Here is a 25,351-nt window from a genome sequence, read left to right as displayed (position 1 = left end):
TGTGTGTGTCTGTGGAAATTCAGAAAGTTTTCAGAGCAGCATGACTGGGCATCGTGATGAAACAGTTCACTTTTGCAGAAACTCAACATAGCTTTTCATTATGTTTTGCTGCAAGCATTATAAAGATAATATAATTCTGCCTTATTACTTATACCTGCCCCATTACTTTTATGAGGAGGTGAGATATTTTGGTCATCTACTCCTCTACTCTTGGTGCAAAGGGCTACTTTCAGAGGCATGTACAACTTTGTTACTGGTAGTGTAAAAAGGTTACATATTCTCAGTGTGTTTGCTTGATAGTTACATTATAACCATGTATATAGTAACCCCCTAAAGGTATTGACTTTTTCAAAGCATAACGTTTAACATTTAGACAATGTTTCTGTCTATCTAAACTGACTATTTTTCAGTTGGTAAGATCTAAGATCATCTATGAGCACAACTCTAAATCACCCGATTTTCAACTTCACTTAGGCTCTTGTTTGTAGTTACATTGTTATGACACAAAATTCCCCTGTTGGTTCCAGTAGAGGACTCATACGCTTTCCTGTAAACTGTGAAACCAACCTTCCTACACGCCAACATGGGTCTGGAAATGATACACCTTCTGTCTATGAAAGCCCTCTTTCTTGTCAGTGAAAGTTTGTTAATGATGTGGCCAAAGCAAAGAAATGCTTTTCATCATTCAGAGGGGAGAAAGGTTAAGCTGAAACATAGTCTCAACAACACTCTGTGTTTAACAATAGTTTAGTTATTTGGACACCTGTATGTCTTATAGACACATTATTTCTGCCTTAATAGTGTTAACACACACGCATAAAGAGTATTTATTATAAATAATATGCATCAAAACATCTGGTTGCAAAAAATCCACTTCTAAAAGTTGACTTTGTCCTCACTGCAGCCTTGTATGTATTACATCTGATACGTGAAGCACTTGGTAAACCGTTAATTAATTAGGTACAATATTTTGTCACAAAATCCATTGATGTTAGCAGCCACTCTAGCCTAATTTTCTAAGATTTTTTACTTTTGCTTTTATTAGAGGATTATGGAAAATAAAATGACTTATCATGTGTATTCTGTGGTACTCTATACAGGGAGTGTTTCTTTCAAAAGTGAGAGAAAGATCCACATGGTTAGTTTGATAAGAGCTGTTTGAAGTGACTGCTGAATTGTGCTAGGTATATTTGAAATGTAAATGGGTTCCCATCTGTGAGTTCTTTGGAGGGGGGTATGCAATAGATCAACTCTTGTATAGTTAGGAACTTTACGGCTGACAGATGAATTTGGGTCTCGTTGGTATTAGAAAGCAACAGTGGGGGGTTTGCATTTGTTATACATGGCTTTAGAGTTTGCACAACTACTTTTAGGGAGATTTTTTGGAATCGCTGTGAGGCCAGCCTTTCACTTCGCAGTGTATCTTTGTACCAGATTCACCACGTAGGTGCTGCTTAATAATGAATTATTAATGAAAAATAAAATATTTTAAGGCCTCATGAAAAAAATAAGAAAGTTACTTTTAGTATAGAAACTGGTAATGTCTTAAATCCTAAAGGACATGAGAAACCAAGAGCAAATAAAAACTGTGCATAGCTCCTTGTAAAATTGTAGACATCAAAGATGATCATGTAATATGACACGTAGGCTACTACAGAAATTAGGTACAATTGTGATACATTAAGGTTTAGATTTGTTTGGTCGACCCAGCCATCCTTCATTGCCATTCAGCAATGTTTCGGCTTTTTCTGGAGGTGGTTGTATCTCAATGAAAAGATATTGAAACTGAAAATCAGACATACTGTATGACATCTGTATAGTCATTTTTGACCCTCGAACAGGTTGTGTAGGTCCCTCCCCTCATGTCCATGCACTTAAATAGACAAAGGAAGCTTAGATTTACCAGGAATAAAGGCCTACTCACATGTATGTTCTCACGTCGGTGTCTATGGAACACAATGGCATGTCTCTTTAACCCAAAAGTGCCAACAAGGGTACGTTTTGTTAGAATTTCGAAACCCTTAAAAAAAATGCTTATTTGTTTGAGAATTAGAACCACTTACTTGTGTTAGAAAAGGTTGATAAAATAAAAAGTGTTACTGCTTGACAGACAGTGGCTCTTTGCATTTACATTTCAAATATACCTAGCACAACGCTTTGCCATCATTACTAATTTAGTGTGTTTAAGCAAAACACATGTTGGTGCTTTTAGGGTTAAAAACATTTTAATGCTTTTGCAAATGGCTAGACACATTCCCTGGTGGTTTGATACATGCAACCAGGAGAGGCAGGAAACTTTTGATTTTCTTCAACCATTTGACGTAATTCTAAAGTTTACTTAGAGAGGACAGACAGCAGTAAATGGTAGCCTTAAAACCTTTTAATAGCACCTTAGATTCACCCTGGTAAGAAAAGAGTTTGTTTCCCAGATTTGTGGGAAATGGAACCAGGGTAGGAGTATGTGTAAGCAATAGTTCTTGATACAGCCACCTTTTCTTTTTTGATTTGTTTTAAAAAGTCCTTCTCACTGTCAGTTGCTGATGCAAGAAGTGACAGTTCATGTTTTTCACACAACTGTTGTATTTAACAGATTTTTTCCCCCTCAAATGTCCATATATTCTGAGCAACAACCCTAAAAGACTAGAACGTAGGCTTTGTTCTATAGGCTAATAGGGCTCTTCCATGTGTTCACCTGTTAACGCAAGACAGTACTTTAACTACAAAAAAAGGTTCCCCCAAATGGAAAAGCTCCTCAATGTGTCCCCTCCAGCCATGTGGATGGGGGTGGCTTGTACTTGCCTGGCTACACCTCCACATGGCTCTGGCCAACTGACATTTCTTCTATGAGTCTGGATTTGCCCCCCTCCCAGACGATTTCTGGGAGGGAATCACCTAATTATCTAGCTTTGATCATTTGAATCAGCTGTGTAGTGTTAGGGCAAAAACCAAAACGTGCACCCGTTGGGGTCCTGAGGTCCCTGTTTGGGAAATGGAGGGTTAAGGTTAGGGTGAGGGTTAGGTAAGGGTTATGGTTAAGGTTAGGGTAAGGGTAGGAGTTAAGGTTAGGGTTTAGGAGTAGGGATGTCCCAAGGATCCCGGATAGCACTAATCAAATTTGAAGTCACACAAACGACTTCTAGGATGGCAGTTTCCGACTGAATTTATGTAGTGATCAATAGAGCAGCGGAATTAAATGCAGGGTGAGTTGTCAGGCAAGGCTTGCAATGGGCTATGTATGCAGCAGTGGCTTGAGGTGTGGTTTACAAGGTGTAATGATGTAGGACTAGACACTTGCTGTTTCATATTTGGGATAAATCAAGAGTCCTGCTATCTGTGTCAGGTAGACATTTTGTGTAGGTTTAGGTCAGGAATTTCCCTTTATTTTCCCCAGACACACGAGTACCCTACCCTCTGTTCTACACCATACTTATAAAGAGAGTGTGTGTGTGCCTATTTACTGTATCTTAGGATTTCCATAGTGCACTTTGGGGATAGCCAGTGTAGAAATTCCCTACCCATCACCAAAAAACAGATATACCCATTGATTAGGAGTAGAGTCTGCTAAAAACGTGGTCCGTTCCCTCTCCTCTCTGGAACACTGACGAGTCAGTTTTGCCTCTCAGTTTATGATGTGTTAGCTCGTTTCTAAGTGTCTGTCTGTCAGTGTGTGTTCTTTCTTTCCTCCATTATTTTTCAGTGTTTTTCCTTCTTCTCTCATTGTGGTTTAGTGTTCCTCTCTGCGTCTGTGTGGTCTAGGCCGGCTGTAGTGGGCACAGCATAGGCCATTACATTGTCTCAGACAGGTTGGACAGGATGACTCGTCGAGAAGAAGGGGGAAAATAGTGTTCCCCCGATAATGTTTGTTTTCCTGTTTCCAATTTGGATTGCCAGAGGGCCTGTCGTACCGCTAGAGCTCCTATTCATTCATGAGTCCGACAGACCGGCAGTTTGATGATGCCTGCTGCTTGCTGCTAACACGGCACAGGACTGACTCTGATTTGTAATGACCACGTCGTTAATTGTGTTTTTACTGATCATTGTTCTTTCTCTCGAAATCACATGGAATGCAAGATGTCGGTCTGTATGGTCTTCCTAACTTTTAAAACTTTTTAAGTCGTTCCAGCTTCCAAGCTTTAAAAAAGATATACTACTTTTGAGGTCTACTTGCATGTTTGATGTGTATTTGTGGGATACGTTTTTAGATACATCTAGGCTTTAAAGAACATATGGTGTTGATTTAGCTTTTTTGTGCGTCCTTGATTTTTACGTGAGTTTTCTTTCCGTTTTGAACGGTGTGTGATTGCAGAGAGAGAAGCATTGTGACTCGTGCTGTGGTGGAACCCAGGACTGATATTACCTGTAATCTCCTCTGAAGACACAGGTGGGAGAAGAGAACAACCTTTAAGAACTCTTGAGAAAGACCCTGCCAACAACAATAACAACAACAACAGCAAGACCAAAGAAAAGACAATGGAATAAATGCATCTCTGGCATGGACGTGGAATAAAGGATACCTCAGTCAAGAACCAGGGCAAGGACTCTGGATGTTGTTCCTACTCTGATATCTGGATCCCTGTGGAATCTGTGCTGATAATGCGCTAACCCAATGCTCGGCAGAGGTATGTATGCTCTCTATTCTTCTATGTCCTGCTATCTGTGACTTGAGTAATACATCGATTAGGCGTAAATATTGTGAATGGTGTTTTATTTTCACGTAACTTGAAATCGTGGCAAGTCAGTAGAGGCCCAAAGTGAATGGGCCCAAAAGGGTTAGGATTGTGATGTTCTATTTTTATAATTTCGGAACCCAAGTCCCAGGCGGGTTTCTCAAAATATGTTTTATAGTACTATTGCCTGATCCTCGTTGTAGTGGAGTTGTATTGTTCGGCTCTTTCATTTTAAACACTTTTATGTTCTTAGCTTTGGTATATTCCAGCATTTTGATCTGGTGTTTTAAGTCACTACCATCTGTATTCGTTTAGCTTATGTGGACTGTTGTCTATACAGACTTAATGTTGTCTCTTTTGACTTAATGTTGTCTATATTGACTTAATGTTGTCTCTTTTGACTTAATGTTGTCTATATGGACTTAATGTTGTCTATATTGACTTAATGTTGTCTATATGGACTTAATGTTGTCTAAATTGACTTAATGTTGTCTATATGGACTTAATGTTGTCTTTTTTGACTTAATGTTGTCTATATTGACTTAATGTTGTCTCTTTTGACTTAATGTTGTCTATATGGACTTAATGTTGTCTATATTGACTTAATGTTGTCTATATGGACTTAATGTTGTCTAAATTGACTTAATGTTGTCTATATTGACTTAATGTTGTCTATATTGACTTAATGTTGTCTATATTGACTTAATGTTGTCTATATATTGACTTAATGTTTTCTATATTGACTTAATGTTGTCTATATTGACTTAATGTTGTCTATATTGACTTCATGTTGTCTATATTTACTTCATGTTGTCTATATTTACTTCATGTTGTCTATATTTACTTCATGTTGTTTATCACTCTTTTTCTCCCTGGGCCACACACATTCTCATGGTTCCCCAGTCGTCTAACATTCTCCGTTCACTCTGCTCTTGTCTATATGGTTCAAATAATCGTTTTTCATCTTATTGTTTGTATTGTCATGATATCATCCTTTACAAAATGTTACAGGAGGTTGTTGCTACAGTATAAAGTAGGTTTATACAGTGTTGTTATAGCGTACTCATACCTAACATGTATTCATACTAAGAAACAAAGTTCAGGTTATTTTGCAGGGTAGGTTGGAGAAAGTTACTGGCAGTACATATAGATAACAGCATTTCAGGGTATTGACTGATGAAACATGAGTGCTGCTTTGCCTTTGCTGTGAACCTGCAGAGGAATAATTAATTATGGAGATGAGCCTAATTAGTGAGTGAACCAACACCTGTCATTTTTCTAAACAGCTCAATTTGTCTTCCATTCAACAGTGTGTCCTTGTGCCTGTCATTAGCCAATGCTTGCACCTTATCACTCCTGATAAGTACAATACAGTATTGCAACATTAACATTATTTAATAATTACAATCTTTGTTTTTAATCGCATGAAGAATTCAGCCATTTAGGCTGTTTATTTCCAAATCAAGTATTATGTTATTTTCTGTGCGTTGCACTATTGTACTCACAGACTTTAGTCTTAAGAGTAATAATGCAAAAGCAACGAGCGTAGAAATGAAATAATCTCATTATGTTTGGAAAGTGAACACATAGTTGAGGGTTTGGACCTCTGGACAGTGGCCTAACTCAAATGCTGTATCTCAAAAAGTGTGCCATGGTAGAACATTCTCTCTCTGTCTGGATACGCATATTAAACACTTGATAATGAGCAGCTATTACGAGACATTTTCTTTGTTAACGCTGCAGAAACGCTGCAGAAAGGTTTTCTCATGACAGTCTTGCTATTTCAGCAGATTTGTATAATGTTTAACATATGCTATCTTTTCCATCCAGACTACTCAAAACTGAAAATGTCTCTGTACTTAAGAAACACCATTACCTCTGTTACAGGAGCCAGTGTTATAATGCGCTTAGCTCAAAGATTTCACTTACTGGGAGGTAGGGAGTGTGTTTCATAGAGACAGCTGAGCTATTGTTAACAACCAACATGCATTCATTTGATCCATGTATTTCACATTTCATTCTCATACTAAACTCAGCCATAGAAAACATAGCCCCAAAGAAAAACAATTACAATATCGCCTATTTTAAATTCTTATTTCAATTTTAATTTACACTAACTCTACAAGCCCAACCTTGGTAACTGTTTGTATAAAGTCAGGGGCTTGTAGCTCATTTAGTAGAGTATTACACTTGCAATGCCAGTGTAGTGGGTTTGATTCCCGGGTCCATTCGCAAAATGAATGCGCTGTAAGTCGCTTAGGATAAAGGCATCTGCTAAATGTCTTCAATTATATCATTATAATATTGCATCTAGATGTACTTCTAATTTACGTGACCTAAATGTGGGACATCAGATGTGGGCGAGGTGGATAGAGGATGTTGTTTGACATGTCATATGAGCCCATTCAGAGTGCTGAGTGTGAAGCCATCATCCGGATCAATGTCTGTGCTGAGACCTGTTACTTTTTTTTTGTTCCAGGTAGTGATATGTTTTAGTAGGCTAATCATTATTTATTTTTTTGTGGGCAGATCAGCTTTAATATTGCAGATAGATTGTAGCTTCCAGCAATGTAATTGTCAGCATCATTTCCAATTTCCAAAATATATATATATTAATTAGGCAAATCATTATAATATATCAAATATTCCATTTAGCAGACGCTGTTATCCAAGGCGACCTACAGTCATGTTTGTATACATTTGAAGTATTATATGATATTAATGTGATATTAATGACACAAATACTGACTGCAGTTCTAACACACAGGCGATTTTACAGGACCAGTAGTGTGAATACCCAACCACGCTCCGCAACCACACACATTTTATTCAGAGCTATTCTGAACTCACACGGACAAAAGTTTCACATAAAGAAGATGTGCCCTTAACTTGAGAAATGAGCTGTTGTTTTAACTAATTCACCCCTTTTCTGATAACAGTTTTGTTGGAGGTGAGCAAAAATACTAGGCTCATTAAATGCAGCCTTGATTTTTGTAATCCTTGTGAATTATATTAAGAAATAGGTGAGTCGTCAGCGCAATGCTTCTGTAGGAACTAGCCTCAGTGATATATGGTGTGCCAACGTGTTTGTAGGACGCGCTGTGCCAAATGATTCTATAAGTGCTTATTTAAAAGTCTAAAGACAAGAACATTTTTCATGGTTTTCCGGTGTCTGTATAAATATTTCTTGTTGGCTTGGTTCTGCTGTTGCTACTCTATGGCACAGCGGGCCGGGTTTTTTCATGCCATGCCTGCCAGTTACTGTAGCTCTCTCATGTCCACAGCTTTCTCTTTAACCTAAAGTATATGTTGCCCCATTTCAGTCCATTTGTCCTTCAAGTAATCTATTTATATTTTTTAAAAACTTAAATTCTTGTTAGGTATAGTCTTTTTTCTACACAGTGCAAGGTAACTGAGCTCTGGATGTCCTTGGCTCTTTGTTGGAGGCGTACAGTCTTTTTGACCGCTTCTTATTTCCCAGAACAGGATGGAAATCATACATGTATAACTTGGAACATGTAGTGTATCGAAAAGATGCTTATCGTTACGCAGAGCAAGATAATGATCTCTTTGATTGCTGAGTGGAATTGAAACTCTGGTCGGTCGTCTTTTTCACTCTGTCACTTCGCAGCGGTGTTTAACATTACCAAGTGGGGCAATTATGATCAGCAAGAACACTGACTTGTACCCCACATGAGGTTGTGGTTGAAATGAGGTCTTCTGAAAGAAAAGTGCCATTAGAGTTCTAGAAGGGTGGCGTGAACCTGCTCATTAAGGAAGGAAAGTTTGAACGTTGGTGGCTGATTACGCCGTCATCTACCCCTCATTCCTCTGCAACTTATTGCAATAACCCTGAACCCCGCTGAACTAATCTAATTAGTTTGAGAACAAGAAATTATACTGGATCATTTGCAGAATGCTAGACAAAGGAGCGATTCATTCTCTTGTGGCGTTAAAGAAGAAATGGTTAAGTGCAGGCCTGCCTGTTGTTTTTAGTGGATTATTTCCGCAAGGCCTGCACCATATGGTGGTGGAAAAAAAGGCCCCAAAAGGGGCAAAGAAAAAGGGGGACGGGCGCTACAATGAAGCTGCAAAAACAAAGCGTCTTTAGTTAAAACCCATTAAATTAAAGGGTAATGTCAAATGCACCACACACTCAGAGGTTGATTATTTTAAAAGCCGAGCTGCATTAATCAACCTCTTCATCATCATCTTTGTCAGCTTGAATAATGTTTTTTCTTTGCCCTTTTTTTGCATCTAATTGTAGATACACAAAAACGGACAAAATGGTACCAACCACACTGTTCACACATATGAGTCGTCTGGTCAGGATCAGCCCAGGAACAAATTGAGCTGCTAGTCCAGAACTCCACTGTACATTGTTGAGTAATTCTACGTTGCCAGGCTATTGGTGGGGCTCCATTTCAGGTTACCAAGTGACAGAGATTGCATTCCTTCCTTGTCCATAACTACCCAGGATCCTCCAGGATCAGACCACCAAGGTGTGCCACCCCCATTGGCCACTACTGGGGTGTCTTGCGGCCAGTAGTAGCCCGATGGGAAAATTTGACTTGTTAAATACTGACCTGGGGCAGTTACATTTACATGCGTCCCAACCCAAGGCTAGTCACTTCACTTGCCAAAGCAATTAAGAACCGTGAACGCTCTCTTTCCTGATGGGGTTGCTTTCCCAAACACTCCAAATAATCCACCCTCACCCCCTCCTCTCCACAGAAAGGCCAATTCACAAATGTAGGTGTTGCTACAACATCGGGGAAGACGAACATTACGTTTGACTATAGCCTACCTGGTTGAAAAGCCTTTATTTATTTTTCTTATTGAAGGTTTAGAGGATAGAAACTATTCTGAGTATGCTAGGGCAGTCCACTGTCTGTCTGTGGCTGCTAAACTCAGAAGCCGTCTGAGTCCTCTCCCTTTACGTTAGTGGTTATTATCCAGCAGAGGAGTGTGTATCAGTCAGGAGTCTGAACTCTCCGTTGTCGCTGTTTTCTCAGTGTGTTGTATCACTGTTACTGTCCTTGACAATGGGCCTTAGCTGTATTTAAGTGCATTGTAGAACTCACAGGGAAGTCTCACAGATTGATGTATACCAGAACCACATTAAAGTAGAACTGATACCGTTTGAACTACTTCGCAGAAATGAAACAAAAAGATAATCAGAGTATCGCTCTAAAATATAACATTTGCAGTTTATGCTTCAAAACAAACTTTATAAGATGTTTTAAAAATAAGTTACATTTGACTGAAAATTCCATTACGTAGAGTAAGGCATTGTTGGCAGAATTAAATGGATGCAGTCAATGCATGATTAATAGTCTAATAGTTGAATACATTTTGCTATCAGGTTGTAAATCATAGCTAGTTCATAGTTTGCTGCCTCCAGCCATTCAGGAGATGAACTGTTTCAGTTTCACTGACCCAATATTTTGAGAGAAGAAAAAGGGCCAGAAGAATGCTACCCGTCCCAATGCATAGTGCCAACTGTAAAGTTTGATGAAGGAGGAATACTGGTCTGGGGATGTTTTTCATGGTTCGGCCTAGGCCCCTTAGTTCCAGTGAAGGGAAATCTTAACGCAACAGAATACAATGGCATTCGAGATGAATCTGTGCTTCCAACTTTGTGGCAACAGTTTGGGGAAGAACCTTTTCTGCTTCAACATGACAATGCCCCCGTGCACGAAGCGAGGTCCATATAGAAATGGTTTGTCTAGATCGGTGTGGAAGAACTTGACTGACCTGCACAGAGCCCTGACCTCAACCCCATCGGACACCTTTCGGCCGCGACCGGGAGGTCCGTGGGGCGACGCACAATTGGCCTAGCGTCGTACGGGTTAGGGAGGATTTGGCCGGTAGGGATATCCTTGTCTCATCGCGTACTAGTGACTCCTGTGGCGGACCGGGCGCAGTGCACGCTAACCAGGTCGCCAGGTGCACGGTGTTTCCTCCGACACATTGGTGTGGCTGGCTTCCGGGTTGGATGCGCGTTGTGCTAAGAAGCAGTGCTGCTTGGTTGGGTTGTGTTTCGGAGGACGCATGGCTTTCGGCCTTCGTCTCTCCCGTGCCCGTAAGGGAGTTATAGCGATGAGACAAGATAGTAACTACTAACAATTGGATACCACGAAATTGGGGAGAAAAGGGGGTAAAAATAAAATAAATAAATAAAAATGTTCCAACATCTAGTGGAAAGCCTTCCCAGAAGAGTGGAGGCTGTTATAGCAGCAAGGGGGGGACCAACTCCATATTAATGCCCATAATTTTGAAATGAGATGTTCGACAAACAGGTGTCCACATACTTTTGGCTGTGTAGTATATGTGTTATATTTGTGTTGGTGATGGTTGTTGGCTTACCATCCGGATAAGGAGTTACAGTACAAAGCTTAATCGAACTTCATAGTGAAACAAAATAGTTACCAACTTTTATATTTGGATTGTGAATACGACGATGCTCTTTGTGTATCGAAGAAGCTTTGTTCTCCTAATATAGAGCAGACTCTTTTAGTAGTTTACTATTGACTTTCTGGCAGGAAAGGAGACGGTCCCCTTGCCTCGACAGAACCCATATAGAAACCTCTAAGCCCTTCCTCCCTCTAGCCTTTCTCCCTGCCAGAACCCTGCTCTGGTTGCTGTCGGTATCCTGTCATAAGAGACATACGTTTGGTAGCTCAACTCTTTATCTCTCCCACGCTCCACCCCCCTCTCGTCAGCCCTGGTACCGTCCCATAACTCTTCAGGCATTCCTGTGGACCAGACAGAGAGTGGGTCTGCAGCCGTTCCACCAGACCCACTCAGCACCTATTATGGTCAACGGGCCGTGGTCGCTGTCAGACCCGGCGCGTTTTGATTCACTGTCCGCCCCGTATCTTCCTGCCTGGGACCTCTTTTCACCATGTTCTTAACTTCCCAGATAGGAGATAAAATATCCATAAACAGCACTTGAAAGAAAATGTAAATGTTTATAGACTTCCTGCGAGACTTATCTGATATTGTTCTTATTTATACATCCAGGAGTTGACTAAAAGTTGCCTGGGACAAGCCAAAACTCAGCTAAAGCCCCTCTTAGTACAGGGAGCCTGGGCTGTGCCAGTGGAGGCTGCGACTGAACAGAAGGTTTAAGTGGACAGTTGGCCCTGTAGACGAGGAGCAAGGCTGTCACTGGGGCTGGAAAGAATTCTGAGATAGTACAAGACATTCTCTTCTTCCAGTCCACCCCCAGCCTAATGCAATGCACCCTCAGCCCCAGTCCCAGCCTTAAATGACCAGCACACTCCCTTATCTTGATAACGAGCGTGGAGCTTTGTGAAACATGGCTGAGTTCAGTGTGTGTGTACACTGTTCAGGGTGGGCTGCCTGGTGGTTTTATCAGACTCCGATCTGCTTTTAAGGGAATTTGCTTACAGTGGAGTGTGAAGAGGGTGCTGACAGGACGGTGTCAGCGTTTGCTTTCCCCCAGCATACAGTACACATAGCCCCTGTTGAGAGAAGGTCTTTCCCCCATCATACAGTACACATAGCCCTTGTTGAGAGAAGGTCTTTCCCCAGCATACAGTACACATAGCCCCTGTTGAGAGAATGTCTTCCCCCAGCATACAGTACACAGAGCCACTGGTGATAGAAGGTCTTTCCCCCATCATACAGTACACAGAGCCCCTGGTGAGAGAAGGTCTTTCCCCCAGCATACAGTACACAGAGCCACTGGTGATAGAAGGTATTTCCCCCATCATACTGTACACAGAGCCCCTGGTGAGAGAAGGTCTTTCCCCCAGCATACAGTACACAGAGCCCTTGGTGAGAGAAGGTCTTTCCCCCAGCATACAGTACACAGAGCCCCTGGTGAGAGAAGGTCTTTCCCCCAGCATACAGTACACAGAGCCCCTGGTGAGAGAAGGTATTTCCCCCAGCATACAGTACACATAGCCCCTGTTGAGAGAAGGTCTTTCCCCCAGTACACAGAGCCCCTGTTGAGAGAAGGTTTTTCCCCTGGTACACAGAGCCCCTGTTGAGAGAAGGTATTTCCCCTATTACACAGAGAGGCTGGGAGGATAGCAGCTAACTGCTCCATGGAGAGATGCTGGGAGGAGGGCAGCTAACTGCTCCATGGAGATATGCTGGGAGGAGGGCAGCTAACTGCTCCGTGGAGAGAGGATGGGAGGAGGGCAGTTAACTGCTCCATGGAGAGATGCTGGGAGGAGGGCAGCTAACTGCTCCATGGAGAGATGCTGGGAGGAGGGCAGCTAACTGCTCCATGGAGAGATGCTGGGAGGAAGGCAGCTAACTGCTCCGTGGAGAGAGGATGGGAGGAGGGCAGCTAACTGCTCCGGGGATAGAGAATGGATGGGAGGAGGGCAGCTAACTACTCCGTGGAGAGAAGATGGGAGGAGGGCAGCTAACTGCTCCATGGAGAGAATGGCTGGGAGGAGGGCAGCTAACTGCTCTGGGGATAGAGAATGGATGGGAGGAGGGCAGCTAACTACTCCGTGGAGAGAGGATGGGAGGAGGGCAGCTAACTGCTCCATGGAGAGAATGGCTGGGAGGAGGGCAGCTAACTGCTCTGGGGATAGAGAATGGATGGGAGGAGGGCAGCTAACTACTCCTTGGAGAGAGGATGGGAGGAGGGCAGCTAACTGCTTCATGGAGAGAGGCTAGGAGGAGGGCAGCTAACTGCTTCATGGAGGAGGGCAGCTAACTGCTTCATGGAGAGAGGCTAGGAGGAGGGCAGCTAACTGCTTCATGGAGAGATGCTGGGAGGAGGGCAGCTAACTGCTTCATGGAGACTGGCTGGGAGGAGGGCAGCTAACTACTGTATGGAGAGAGGCTGGGAGGAGGGCAGCTAACTACTGCATGGAGAGAGGCTGGGAGGAGGGCAGCTAACTACTGCATGGAGAGAGGATGGGAGGAGGGCAGCTAACTGCTTCATGGAGAGAGGCTAGGAGGAGGGCAGCTAACTGCTTCATGGAGGAGGGCAGCTAACTGCTTCATGGAGAGAGGCTAGGAGGAGGGCAGCTAACTGCTTCATGGAGAGATGCTGGGAGGAGGGCAGCTAACTGCTTCATGGAGACTGGCTGGGAGGAGGGCAGCTAACTACTGTATGGAGAGAGGCTGGGAGGAGGGCAGCTAACTACTGCATGGAGAGAGGCTGGGAGGAGGGCAGCTAACTACTGCATGGAGAGAGGCTGGGAGGAGGGCAGCTAACTACTGCATGGAGAGAGGCTGGGAGGAGGGCAGCTAACTACTGCATGGAGAGAGGCTGGGATGAGGGCAGCTCTTAAAAGCTCTATGTGTGGGTGGCAGGAGATCACTTTTATGGTGCTGCCGCTCCTCTCATATTGATGAGTCAGTGCTAGCCCTGAGCCTAGAGAAAGGAGAGAAAGAGAAAATGAGGGAAAAGATCAGGGTGTTGAGACTCACTCTGAGTGGGCGAACACAAACACACACGCACACTTGTATACGTCAGCTTATGATTCTATTATTATGACTGCAACCCCTATAAATTCCACACCCCCAGACACTAGGGCTGGGAATTGCCAGGGACCTCACGATGCGATATTATCACGATACTTAGGTGCCGATACAATATGTATTGCGATTATAAAGGTCACACTTTATTTGGATAGTCCATCAGTAGATGCGCTACAGATGGTCATACTATCAACAAACTATCTGTTGATAAGCAACTGACAATTTGTTGATGAGCAACTACTTGCTAAGATTACAGTTAGGGTAAGGTTTAGAATAAGGGTAAGGGTTAAGGTTAGTAGATACGTAGTTGAAATGAGTATCTGCAGAAGGACAATCCAAATAAAGTGTTACCCATTTTGATACTGTGAATTCATTGCGTTTTGATGTTCCAAACATATTGCTCAACATATAAATGTCTACTGCAGAGGGACAAGAGAGAGCCATGAGAAAACTAGTTTAAAACTAATTAGTCATGGAAATAAAAGTGCTGAAAACAAATTGGCTCCCTATTTAAAAAGAAGATGGAGAACAAGCTATGAAGGAAAAGTAATGGAGTTTTGGTGCGATTTTGCGAAATTATAAACAATTATTTTTATTAATAATATACAGATAAGTAACTATATCGATCCCCCCCCCCCCCCCCCCCCCCCATCACTACCAGACACCAGTGTGTAGACAAGCAAATCATTTTGTAATGTCAGAAGAGATTGTGTTTTAAACCACATGCAGATCTAAACAGACCTCAGTATTTTGAAGGGGTCCGTGTTTATGTCTCCTGTGTTCCTAGTAAGGTTACAGTGCATTCGGAAAGTATTCAGACCTCTTCACTTTTTCCACATTTTGTTATGTTACTGCCTTATTCTAAAATGGACTAAATAAATGTTTTTCCTCATCAATATACACACAATACCCCATAATGACAAAGAGAAAACATGTTTTTAGAAGTGTTTGCAAATGTATATAAAAAACAAACAGAAATACCTTATTTACATAAGTATTCAGACCGTTTGCTATGAGACTCGAAATTGAGATCAGGTGCATCCTGCTTCCATTGATCATCCTTGAGATCTTTCTACAACTTGATTGGAGACCACCTGACCAAACTGAGCAATCGGGGGAGAAGGGCCTTGGTCAGGGAAGAACCCAGTGGTCATTCTGACACAGCTCCAGAGTTCCTCTGTAGAGATGGGAGAACCTTCCAGAAGGACAACGATCTCTGCAGCGCTCCACCAATCAGGCCTTTATGGTAGAGTTGCCAGAAAGAAGCCATTCCTCTGTAAAAGGCACGACAGTCCCCAAAAGGCACCTAAAGAATCTCAGATCATGAGAAACAATGATGATTCTCTGGTCTGATGAAATCAAGATGGAAGTCTTTGGCCTGATTGCCAAGCGTCACATCTGGAGGAAACCTGGCACCATCCCTATGGTGAAGCATGGTGGTGGCAGCATCATGCTGTGGGGATGTTATTCAGTGGCAGGGACTGGGAGACTAGTCAGGATCGAGGGAAAGATGAACGGAACAAAGTACAGAGAGATCCTTGATGAAAACCTTCTCCTAAGCGCTCAGGGCCTTTGACCTGGGCGAAGGTTCCTCATCCAACAGAACAATGACCCTAAGCACACAGCCAAGACAACGCATGAGTGGCTTCGGGACAAGTCTCTGAATGTCGTAGTGGAGAGGTAGTAAGTGTTAAATTCCTCGGTGTACACATCACGGACAAACTGAATTGGTCCACCCACACAGACAGCGTTGTGAAGAAGGCGCAGCAGCGCCTCTTCAATCTCAGGAGGCTGAAGAAATTTGGCTTGTCACCAAAAGCACTCACAAACTTCTACAGATGCACGATCGAGAGCATCCTGTCGGACTGTATCACTGCCTGGTACGGCAACAACCGTAAGGCTCTCCAGAGGGTAGTGAGGTCTGCACAACGCATCACCGGGGGCAAACTACCTGCCCTCCAGGACACCTACACCACCCGATGTAACAGGAAGGCCATAAAGATCATCAAGGACAACAACCACCCGAGCCACTGCCTGTTCACCCCGCTATCATCCAGAAGGCGAGGTCAGTACAGGTGCATCAAAGCAGGGACCGAGAGACTGAAAAACAGCTTCTATCTCAAGGCCATCAGACTGTTAAACAGCCACCGCTAACATTGAGAGCTGCTGCCAACATACTGACTCAACTCCAGCCACTTTAATAATGGAAAAATGTATGTAAAAATGTATCACTAGCCACTTAATATATGCCACTTAATATAATGTTTACATACCCTACATTACTCATCTCATATGTATATGTATATACTGTACTCTATATCATCTACTGCATCTTGCCATCTTTATGTAACACATGTATCACTAGCCACTTTAAACTATGCCACTTTATGTTTATATACCCTACATTACTCATCTCATATGTATATACTGTACTCTATACCATCTACTGCATCTTGCCTATGCCGTTCTGTACCATCACTCATTCATATATCTTTATGTACATATTCTTTATCCCTTTACACTTGTGTGTATAAGGTAGTAGTTGTGGAATTGTTAGGTTAGATTACTCGTTGGTTATTACTGCATTGTCTGAACTAGAAGCACAAGGATTTCGCTACACTAACATTAACATCTGCTAACCATGTGTATGTGACAAATACAATTTGATTTGATTTGATGTCCTTGAGTGGCCCAACTTGAAACTGATCGAAAAACTAGCTGTGCAGCAATGTTCTCCATCCAACCTGATCGAGCTTGAGAGGATCTGCAAAGAAGAATGGGAGAAACTCCCCAAATACAGGTGTGCCAAGCTTGTAGCTTCATACCCAAGAATAATCAAGGCTGTATTCACTGCTAAAGGAGCTTCAACAAAGTACTGAGTAAAGGGTCTGAATACTTATGTAAATATAGTATTTCTTCATTTGTTTTTTATAAATTAGCAAAAAAATGTTTTGTCATTATGTGGTATTGTGTGTAGATTGACGAGGGGAAAAAAACAATTTAATCAATTTTAGAATAAGGCTGTAACGTAACAAAATGTGGAAAAAGTCAAGCAGTCGGAATACTTTCAGAATGCACTGTATCTCTTCGGGACATCAGCCCTCAGGGTCCAGCTCACCAGCTCAGCTGTTTTGGAGGATAGGTTAGCTGGAAATGGGAGTCAGGTGTAAGAGGAAAGGGAATCTACAGAGTAGCCAATGAGCACAGTAAGGTCCTCCCTTCCTCCTATTCATTTTCTCTGGTATGAATGGTAGGGTGTAATATTTGCAGATGAGGTTCACTTGGTGCTTCGGTCATCATCCATTCAGACCGCAGCGCTGGTGTGTACTTTGTACAGTCACAGGCATGTCTGTCTCTGTCTGCCCACCTATTTGTTACTGGACTATGGTACTACAGCCTCCCTTGAGTCCAAACTGAAAATGCATGTTCAAATTTGATCACATTTTCATCTGCACCTTTATGTCAAGTATCTAATTAAGGTCCTTGTGGGCCTTTTGTTGACCTCCTGCTTTGAGGTCGCCACTACTGAATCATTTCATTGCAAGAACTCTTGATCTTTCAAGCTGGGCTATACATAGGTCATAACTAGCTAGAGCTTGTCATGCTTGGGGTGTCAGACGAATCTTAGTCGGTGGTATGCTTATAGTTCACTGGGTGTGGTAGAGTCGTTTGATTTGGCTTGACTAAAGCCACTCAAGGTTACGCCTCATTACAGTAGGATAATCCTTGAACAAAGCAAATAGAAATATCTTGATGAAGCAGGTCAGTAGCCACCTCTTTGCTGATATGAAGGTTAATCATGGTGATGAGTTGTTTGTTTTCTTTAGATGGCTTATCTTATTCAGTAACAATGCCATGATCGTGATGTGACATCGACATCTGTCTGATTCAGACCTGTGTGAATCAGATTCAAACACATACTTTCCCAAACGCACTACAGTAACTCCATTCATATCGCCAGAACAGAATGTGTTTTGATGCTCAATACGTGGCCTACACTTCGCCCACGATTTGTATTGATTGAGTGTGAAGTGAACTGCCCACCCACCTCACATACAGATCAACAGACAAGAAGACACAGTCACAAAGCCAAAGCAAATATGAGAGAATAAAGCTTATATAATTGATTTAACTTTATGAAACACATAAAGGAATACAAGACTACTGTCTGTCATGCATATTCAAACTAGGGCTAGTTCCCTCAGGGGTATGGAAGGGTCTCTGAACATATTACAGGGTCTGGAACAATGCTCAGAGTCGGTATTTACGTCATAGGAAGGAATTCCCCTTGACCACTCCCACAAATTGGCCAAAACTATCACGTATACTCTCTCTCCAGTCTCTAGGTCATCAGGCTGCTGATTATCCCACACACCTGTCACCATCGTCTCACACGATTATCCCACACACCTGTCACCATCGTCTCGCGCACCTGCGCGACACTCACCTGGACTCCATCACCTCCTTGATTATCTTCCCATTATCGGTCACTCCCCTTGGTTCTTTCCTCAGGTGTTATTGACTCTGTTTCCATGTCGGTGCGTTGTTTGTGGTTCGTGTTCATTGTTTCATTTATTAATTAAAACACTCACTCCCTGAACTTGTTTCCCGACTCTCAGCGCACTCGTTACAAAAACAAACATTCTTTCCCTTTCCCATTCTCTCCCATTGTAAAAGGGGCATGAGGGAAGCCCCACAATATTACGTTTTTCTTAGTGAGAATGCTCAGGAGCAGGCAATGTTGCAAAGTAATTTGCCTAGTTAAATAATGGTTCAATAAAAATGCATGTTGAACTATGACAGAGATGGCATCATAACAGGGTCTGGAACAATGGGAGAGATGGCATCATAATAGGGTCTGGAACAATGGGAGAGATGGCATCATAACAGGGTCTGGAACAATGGGAGAGATGGCATCATAATAGGGTCTGGAACAATGGGAGAGATGGCATCATAACAGGGTCTGGAACAATGGGAGAGATGGCATCATAACAGGGTCTGGAACAATGGGAGAGATGGCATCATAACAGGGTCTGGAACAATGGGAGAGATGGCATCATAACAGGGTCTGGAACAATGGGAGAGATGGCATCATAACAGGGTCTGGAACAATGGGAGAGATGGCATCATAACAGGGTCTGGAACAATGGGAGAGATGGCATCATAATAGGGTCTGGAACAATGGGAGAGATGGCATCATAACAGGGTCTGGAACAATGGGAGAGATGGCATCATAACAGGGTCTGGAACAATGGGAGAGATGGCATCATAATAGGGAAACCCTCAGGAGAATAATTGCATATTTCTTATGAGCACAATATATAGAGTCAGCCAATGGGGTTCAGATTGGCTGTGGTTCCCTCCTACCTTATCTTTCCTCACACTTTGTCACCATTCATATCCACTGCTCCAGAGCAATGATCCTTTGGGTATGAGAGTGGGAAACATTCCCCAGATGATCTCCTTGGGAAGTTTTCCACAATAACATCTTTCTTCATATACTTTAAGGCTCATCTTCATGCTGTGTGCTTTCTGTTGATGTTTTCTCTTCTTCCTTGTGCAATATTCAATTAGACACTCATCCATGTAATATATTTATGTTTTTTCCTCGCTGTGCCTCTCCTTTTTTAATTCATCAGTTTTTGAATGCGAGCTAGGCTACATGATGGATGGGAATACAAAGGTGCATGTTAATGTTACAATGGAAAGTTGTCCTCTAGCTTGTATTTTTCCTATGTTGTGGAACTGTAAAATGCTCTAGCCTAGAGATAGTGTAGCATGTGCTTAGCATGGATCAATTGACTATATTCTGGAAGAGCAGTAATGATATTAGCAAAGAAAGATTAGACCAAAGTTTAGATCAAATCAAATGTATTTATAAAGCCCTTCTTACATCAGCTGATATCTCAAGGTGCTGTGCAGAAACCCAGCCTAAAACCCCAAACAGCAAGCAATGCAGGTGTAGAAGCACGGTGGCCAGGAAAAACTCCCTAGAAAGGCCAGAACCTAGGAAGAAACCTAGAGAGGAACCAGGCTATGAGGGGTGGCCAGTCCTCTTCTGGCTGTGCTGAGTGGAGATTATAACAGAACATGGCCAAGATGTTCAAATGTTCACAGATGACCAGCAGGGTCAAATAATAATAGAGAGTGCTAATGCCGGATTGTCTATTTTATAATAAAATAATTTGTAGTTCTCAACAGCAAAATATGCAATTCACAGTTATAGTATTTCACAATGAATAAATTCAGTGTTCAAATAATCTATGGATCTATTTCAATACCAGGTCAAATCGGTTCTACCTTCTACCGTATCAATTATCACCAGTAAAGTTCAATTCACAAAACAAAATTAAATTCAAATACACATTCAATATATCACAGTCCCACCACATAACATGGGGTGATCAGTCCAAACAAGAATAGAGAATAGTGTACTTAAGCATCCTCCAAGAAAAGTTCCTCTTGAAGAGAAACCTTCAGATGTCTTTTTTCTTCTGCATGCAATAGAAGATGTCGATCTCTCTGGGTAGGAACACCATTCAAGAAGACTCAAAAACCTGACATGCATGTTGAATAAGCAGGCAAAAACGTACTCATGGATATAATGGAATAGTAACCCAATAGTGAAAGATACTGTAAGTATATAAAAAGCTCACATGTGTTGTCCAACAGTGTCTATGCTATCTCTTATAAAAAATAAAGCTAGCTAGCTAGCAACGTTAGCGTAGCCAGCTGCAGTCAGATATTGTCTACTTAGCAACATGACATCATTTATCATTTCTGGAGGCACTGGAAATGCAATTTGAGCTAGCCCACCAAGGCCAGCCCAACCTGGGTTGACTTCAAAGTACCAATCGAAACGGTGCTTTAGTTGACCTGGGCTACAATAGGGTTGTGAGAATGCTACAGGCGATATAAGAGGGAAAACTTTTCCAGACTTCACTACAATCAGAAGAAATGTCTAGAAGTGCTTAGTAGGGTTGGGCGGTATCCAGATTTCCATACCTTCCTACCGTACCTGTGCAATCCCAGGATATATGGTATTACCGGTAGTGCACAGAAGGGGCAAAAAAAAAAAATTCAAACATAAAAAAAGTAATTAAAAAAAATGCGAACAACTACTGAGGAATTCTCATAGAGGATGATAGGTAAATGCTAACGAGCACAGGCAAGCATTTACTCTTAGGACAGACAACCCAGCTCATAAATGAATGCCATTATCTCAAAATCAGTTTGCAGCACTCACAAAACGAATATTATCTTCATCCAGGAGGGGATTGTCTCTGCTGCTCTTACCAAGAAGCTTGATCTTGCAATCTAACATTAGCCACTTAGCTAACATTAGCAAGTTAGCAAAACTCAGCTGGAGAGAATTTATTTGGCACATCTTAGATAGTTAACTTAATAGTTATAAGATATGTAGCTGAATTTCATTCAAGTGTAACTTTCCCATTGAGCTTCTTTGTAAACAAACACACATGACTGGCTGAAACTGCTGTTTAGGGAAACTAGTACCGGTAAGCTTCATAAGGAAAAAGCTTCATAATGAAAAATGATCTAATGGGTGAAATGATGAACGTGATCTGCTTTATCTGTAACCTAGTGCACAAGTTGACTGCAGGTATTTATTTAAAAAGTACTAATATTCAAAACGTCACTTACCAGAATGCTAACAAAATGCTGACAAGTACTAAGAAATATTCATAGAGAATGCAAACTAAATGCTAAAGAGCACGTTACGAAAATTTTGCACAGTTTGTACAAGTATACAAGTAACTCAAAAATGCTACTCAGTTTGCTGCAAGCACAAAACTAATATTAGCCAGAGAGGCTCTTGATCCAAAAGGGATCAAATAAATCAAATCAAATTTTATTGGTCACATACACATGGTTAGCAGATGTTATTGCGAGTGTAGCGAAATGCTTGCAAGATTCTTTGCTGTTACCAAGCGAATGCTTGATTTTGGAACAAGCTAATCACTTACCTAGATAGCTAACTAGCTACTAAATTAGCAAACCAAATGCACAAACGAAGAGCATTTAGCAGATTTTTAGACAGCTAGAAAATATTTAGTTGTGAATTCCATACTGTAATTTGATCACCTGGCACATGCTGCATGAAATTGAGTGACTCACAAGGCTCCAGCCTCTCATAGTTGTGTGCTTGTAAACAAACACCACGTGACATGTGATTGGGGACTACCCTAAGATACAGTGCCTTGCGAAAGTATTCGGCCCCCTTGAACTTTGCGACCTTTTGCCACATTTCAGGCTTCAAACATAAAGATATAAAACTGTATTTTTTTGTGAAGAATCAACAACAAGTGGGACACAATCATGAAGTGGAACGACATTTATTGGATATTTCAAACTTTTTTAACAAATCAAAAACTGAAAAATTGGGCGTGCAAAATTATTCAGCCCCTTTACTTTCAGTGCAGCAAACTCTCTCCAGAAGTTCAGTGAGGATCTCTGAATGATCCAATGTTGACCTAAATGACTAATGATGATAAAATACAATCCACCTGTGTGTAATCAAGTCTCCGTATAAATGCACCTGCACTGTGATAGTCTCAGAGGTCCGTCAAAAGCGCAGAGAGCATCATGAAGAACAAGGAACACACCAGGCAGGTCCGAGATACTGTTGTGAAGAAGTTTAAAGCCGGATTTGGATACAAAAAGATTTCCCAAGCTTTAAACATCCCAAGGAGCACTGTGCAAGCGATAATATTGAAATGGAAGGAGTATCAGACCACTGCAAATCTACCAAGACCTGGCCGTCCCTCTAAACTTTCAACTCATACAAGGAGAAGACTGATCAGAGATGCAGCCAAGAGGCCCATGATCACTCTGGATGAACTGCAGAGATCTACAGCTGAGGTGGGAGACTCTGTCCATAGGACAACAATCAGTCGTATATTGCACAAATCTGGCCTTTATGGAAGAGTGGCAAGAAGAAAGCCATTTCTTAAAGATATCCATAAAAAGTGTAGTTTAAAGTTTGCCACAAGCCACCTGGGAGACACACCAAACATGTGGAAGAAGGTGCTCTGGTCAGATGAAACCAAAATTGAACTTTTTGGCAAAAATGCAAAACGTTATGTTTGGCGTAAAAGCAACACAGCTGAACACACCATCCCCACTGTCAAACATGGTGGTGGCAGCATCATGGTTTGGGCCTGCTTTTCTTCAGCAGGGACAGGGAAGATGGTTAAAATTGATGGGAAGATGGATGGAGCCAAATACAGGACAATTCTGGAAGAAAACCTGATGGAGTCTGCAAAAGACCTGAGACTGGGACGGAGATTTGTCTTCCAACAAGACAATGATCCAAAACATAAAGCAAAATCTACAATGGAATGGTTCAAAAATAAACATATCCAGGTGTTAGAATGGCCAAGTCAAAGTCCAGACCTGAATCCAATTGAGAATCTGTGGAAAGAACTGAAAACTGCTGTTCACAAATGCTCTCCATCCAACCTCACTGAGCTCGAGCTGTTTTGCAAGGAGGAATGGGAAAAAATGTCAGTCTCTCGATGTGCAAAACTGATAGAGACATACCCCAAGCGACTTACAGCTGTAATCGCAGCAAAAGGTGGCGCTAAAAAGTATTAACTTAAGGGGGCTGAATAATTTGCACGCCCAATTTTTCCGTTTTTGATTTGTTAAAAAAGTTTGAAATATCCAATAAATGTCGTTCCACTTCATGATTGTGTCACACTTGTTGTTGATTCTTCACAAAAAAATATAGTTTTATATCTTTATGTTTGAAGCCTGAAATGTGGCAAAAGGTCACAAAGTTCAAGGGGGCCGAATACTTTCGCAAGGCACTGTACATAATAACATGACAGGTCAAATTAAGAATGCAATGTTCTTTAAATCAAATCAAATCCAATGTTATTTGTCACATACACATGGTTAGCTTTATCTCCTAACGTTTTGCACAAGTTGACTGCAGGTACTGTATTTACTTAAAAAGTAGGTACAAATATTCAAATCTATTAAAAAACATAAAATATATACTTTCAACGTTATTGACGGTATTAAGCGGTATTGAGAAACCGTCCTGTGGCATTTTCCAAATACCCCGTTATATGGTATACATGGTATACCGTCCAAGCCTAGTGTTAAGAAAATATAAGATTCTATTATCTGCTTACTGAGAACTGCACCTGGTTACCCCCTCTCAATGGCATGTGACAAAGCCCAATGTTTTTCCCAGATGTTCTCAACTATTCCAGTCTGCCTATCCTCACCCTAACCTCAGCTGTAGCCTTTGTTTTTCACTCAAGTGTGATTTGCAAGAGTACTTGAAGTCCTATTACTCGGCATAAAATGGATGCGTCGTAGACAATGGAGGTGGATGATTTCTGGTGTCGCAACGACATGCGAGTTTTCTCAGAGGGGAAATGTGTCTGAGGCTGTGGTTTACACTCAGTTTCACACTGTAGCTGAAGCTGCAACGGCTCAGCTTTGTTCTGACTGGTTGGAAAATCATTACTTTGGTGTTGGTAGGAAGGCTAGAGCGCAAGTGTGATTTTACCTCCAGTGAGTTATCTTCGGGTGAATCTGAAACGTTTCGCAATGACATTTTCAATAGATTTTTGTGCAGATGGAATTTTGTGCAGATGGATTTTTGTGCAGATGGATTTTTGTGCAGATGGATTTTTGTGCAATTCTCCACTCTTTCGACGACTTTGTACGGTGGGTGCCAAATAATCTACAAAGACATTCTCTACAGAGACGTTCCGCAGATTTTCTGAAATGATCTCTTGAGGATGTGTGATTTTGTGTTAAATACGATAATTTGGCACAGTCCTCATATCCTTCTGGGTAGGACGTTGGAAAGAGAGAGAGTGGCAACTGGCAATCATAAAAAGCTCATAACCATTTAAATCATCAAGTAGGACAGAGGAAATTAAATGGGCAGGCCTGCCTTAAGGCGCTCTTAACTGTCTGAAAGTCCTTCACAGGAAAGTTCAAAAGCATCACTGGGCCAGAGCACATCTGCTAGCCTATAAACGTATGTGTGAGAAAGAATCAGCCTCCCACCAACACTATACTGCACTGTACACACGCGCATGCACGCAGAGGAAAAAGAGGGTTCACAAGCAGAAGGGATTTAATCACACCGCAAACCCTGTTAACAGAAGTATTGAGCAATGTGCCAGCATGCCTGTGCCTTTCCTGTTGCTAAATGCTGTATA

The 25,351-nt window shown here is 41.8% G+C and overlaps 1 protein-coding gene across 4 annotated transcripts in view; it reads left to right on the top strand.

Annotated features, from left to right (window-relative positions):
- Nucleotides 1-25,351, top strand: part of trps1 (trichorhinophalangeal syndrome I) — a 178,561-nt gene that overhangs the window by 1,341 nt on the left and 151,869 nt on the right. For 2 of the 4 annotated variants that reach the window (XM_036971843.2, XM_036971845.2), the window contains exon 2: nt 4,307-4,619. The exons of 1 other annotated variant lie outside the window; for it this stretch is intronic. In XM_036971843.2, the coding sequence (XP_036827738.2) occupies nt 4,607-4,619 (13 nt within the window). In that variant the 5' untranslated portion in view covers nt 4,307-4,606. The remainder of the gene's footprint in view (nt 1-4,306; nt 4,620-25,351) is intronic. One more of the 4 variants, XM_036971846.2, reaches the window with a different exon arrangement.

This window comes from Oncorhynchus mykiss, chromosome 30, assembly GCF_057628025.1.
Source record: "Oncorhynchus mykiss isolate SJ-2025 chromosome 30, ASM5762802v1, whole genome shotgun sequence".
NCBI classification, from domain to species: Eukaryota; Metazoa; Chordata; class Actinopteri; order Salmoniformes; family Salmonidae; genus Oncorhynchus; species Oncorhynchus mykiss.
The sequence above is the reverse complement of the archived record's forward strand: the minus strand, read 5'-3'. Positions and strand labels throughout refer to the sequence as shown.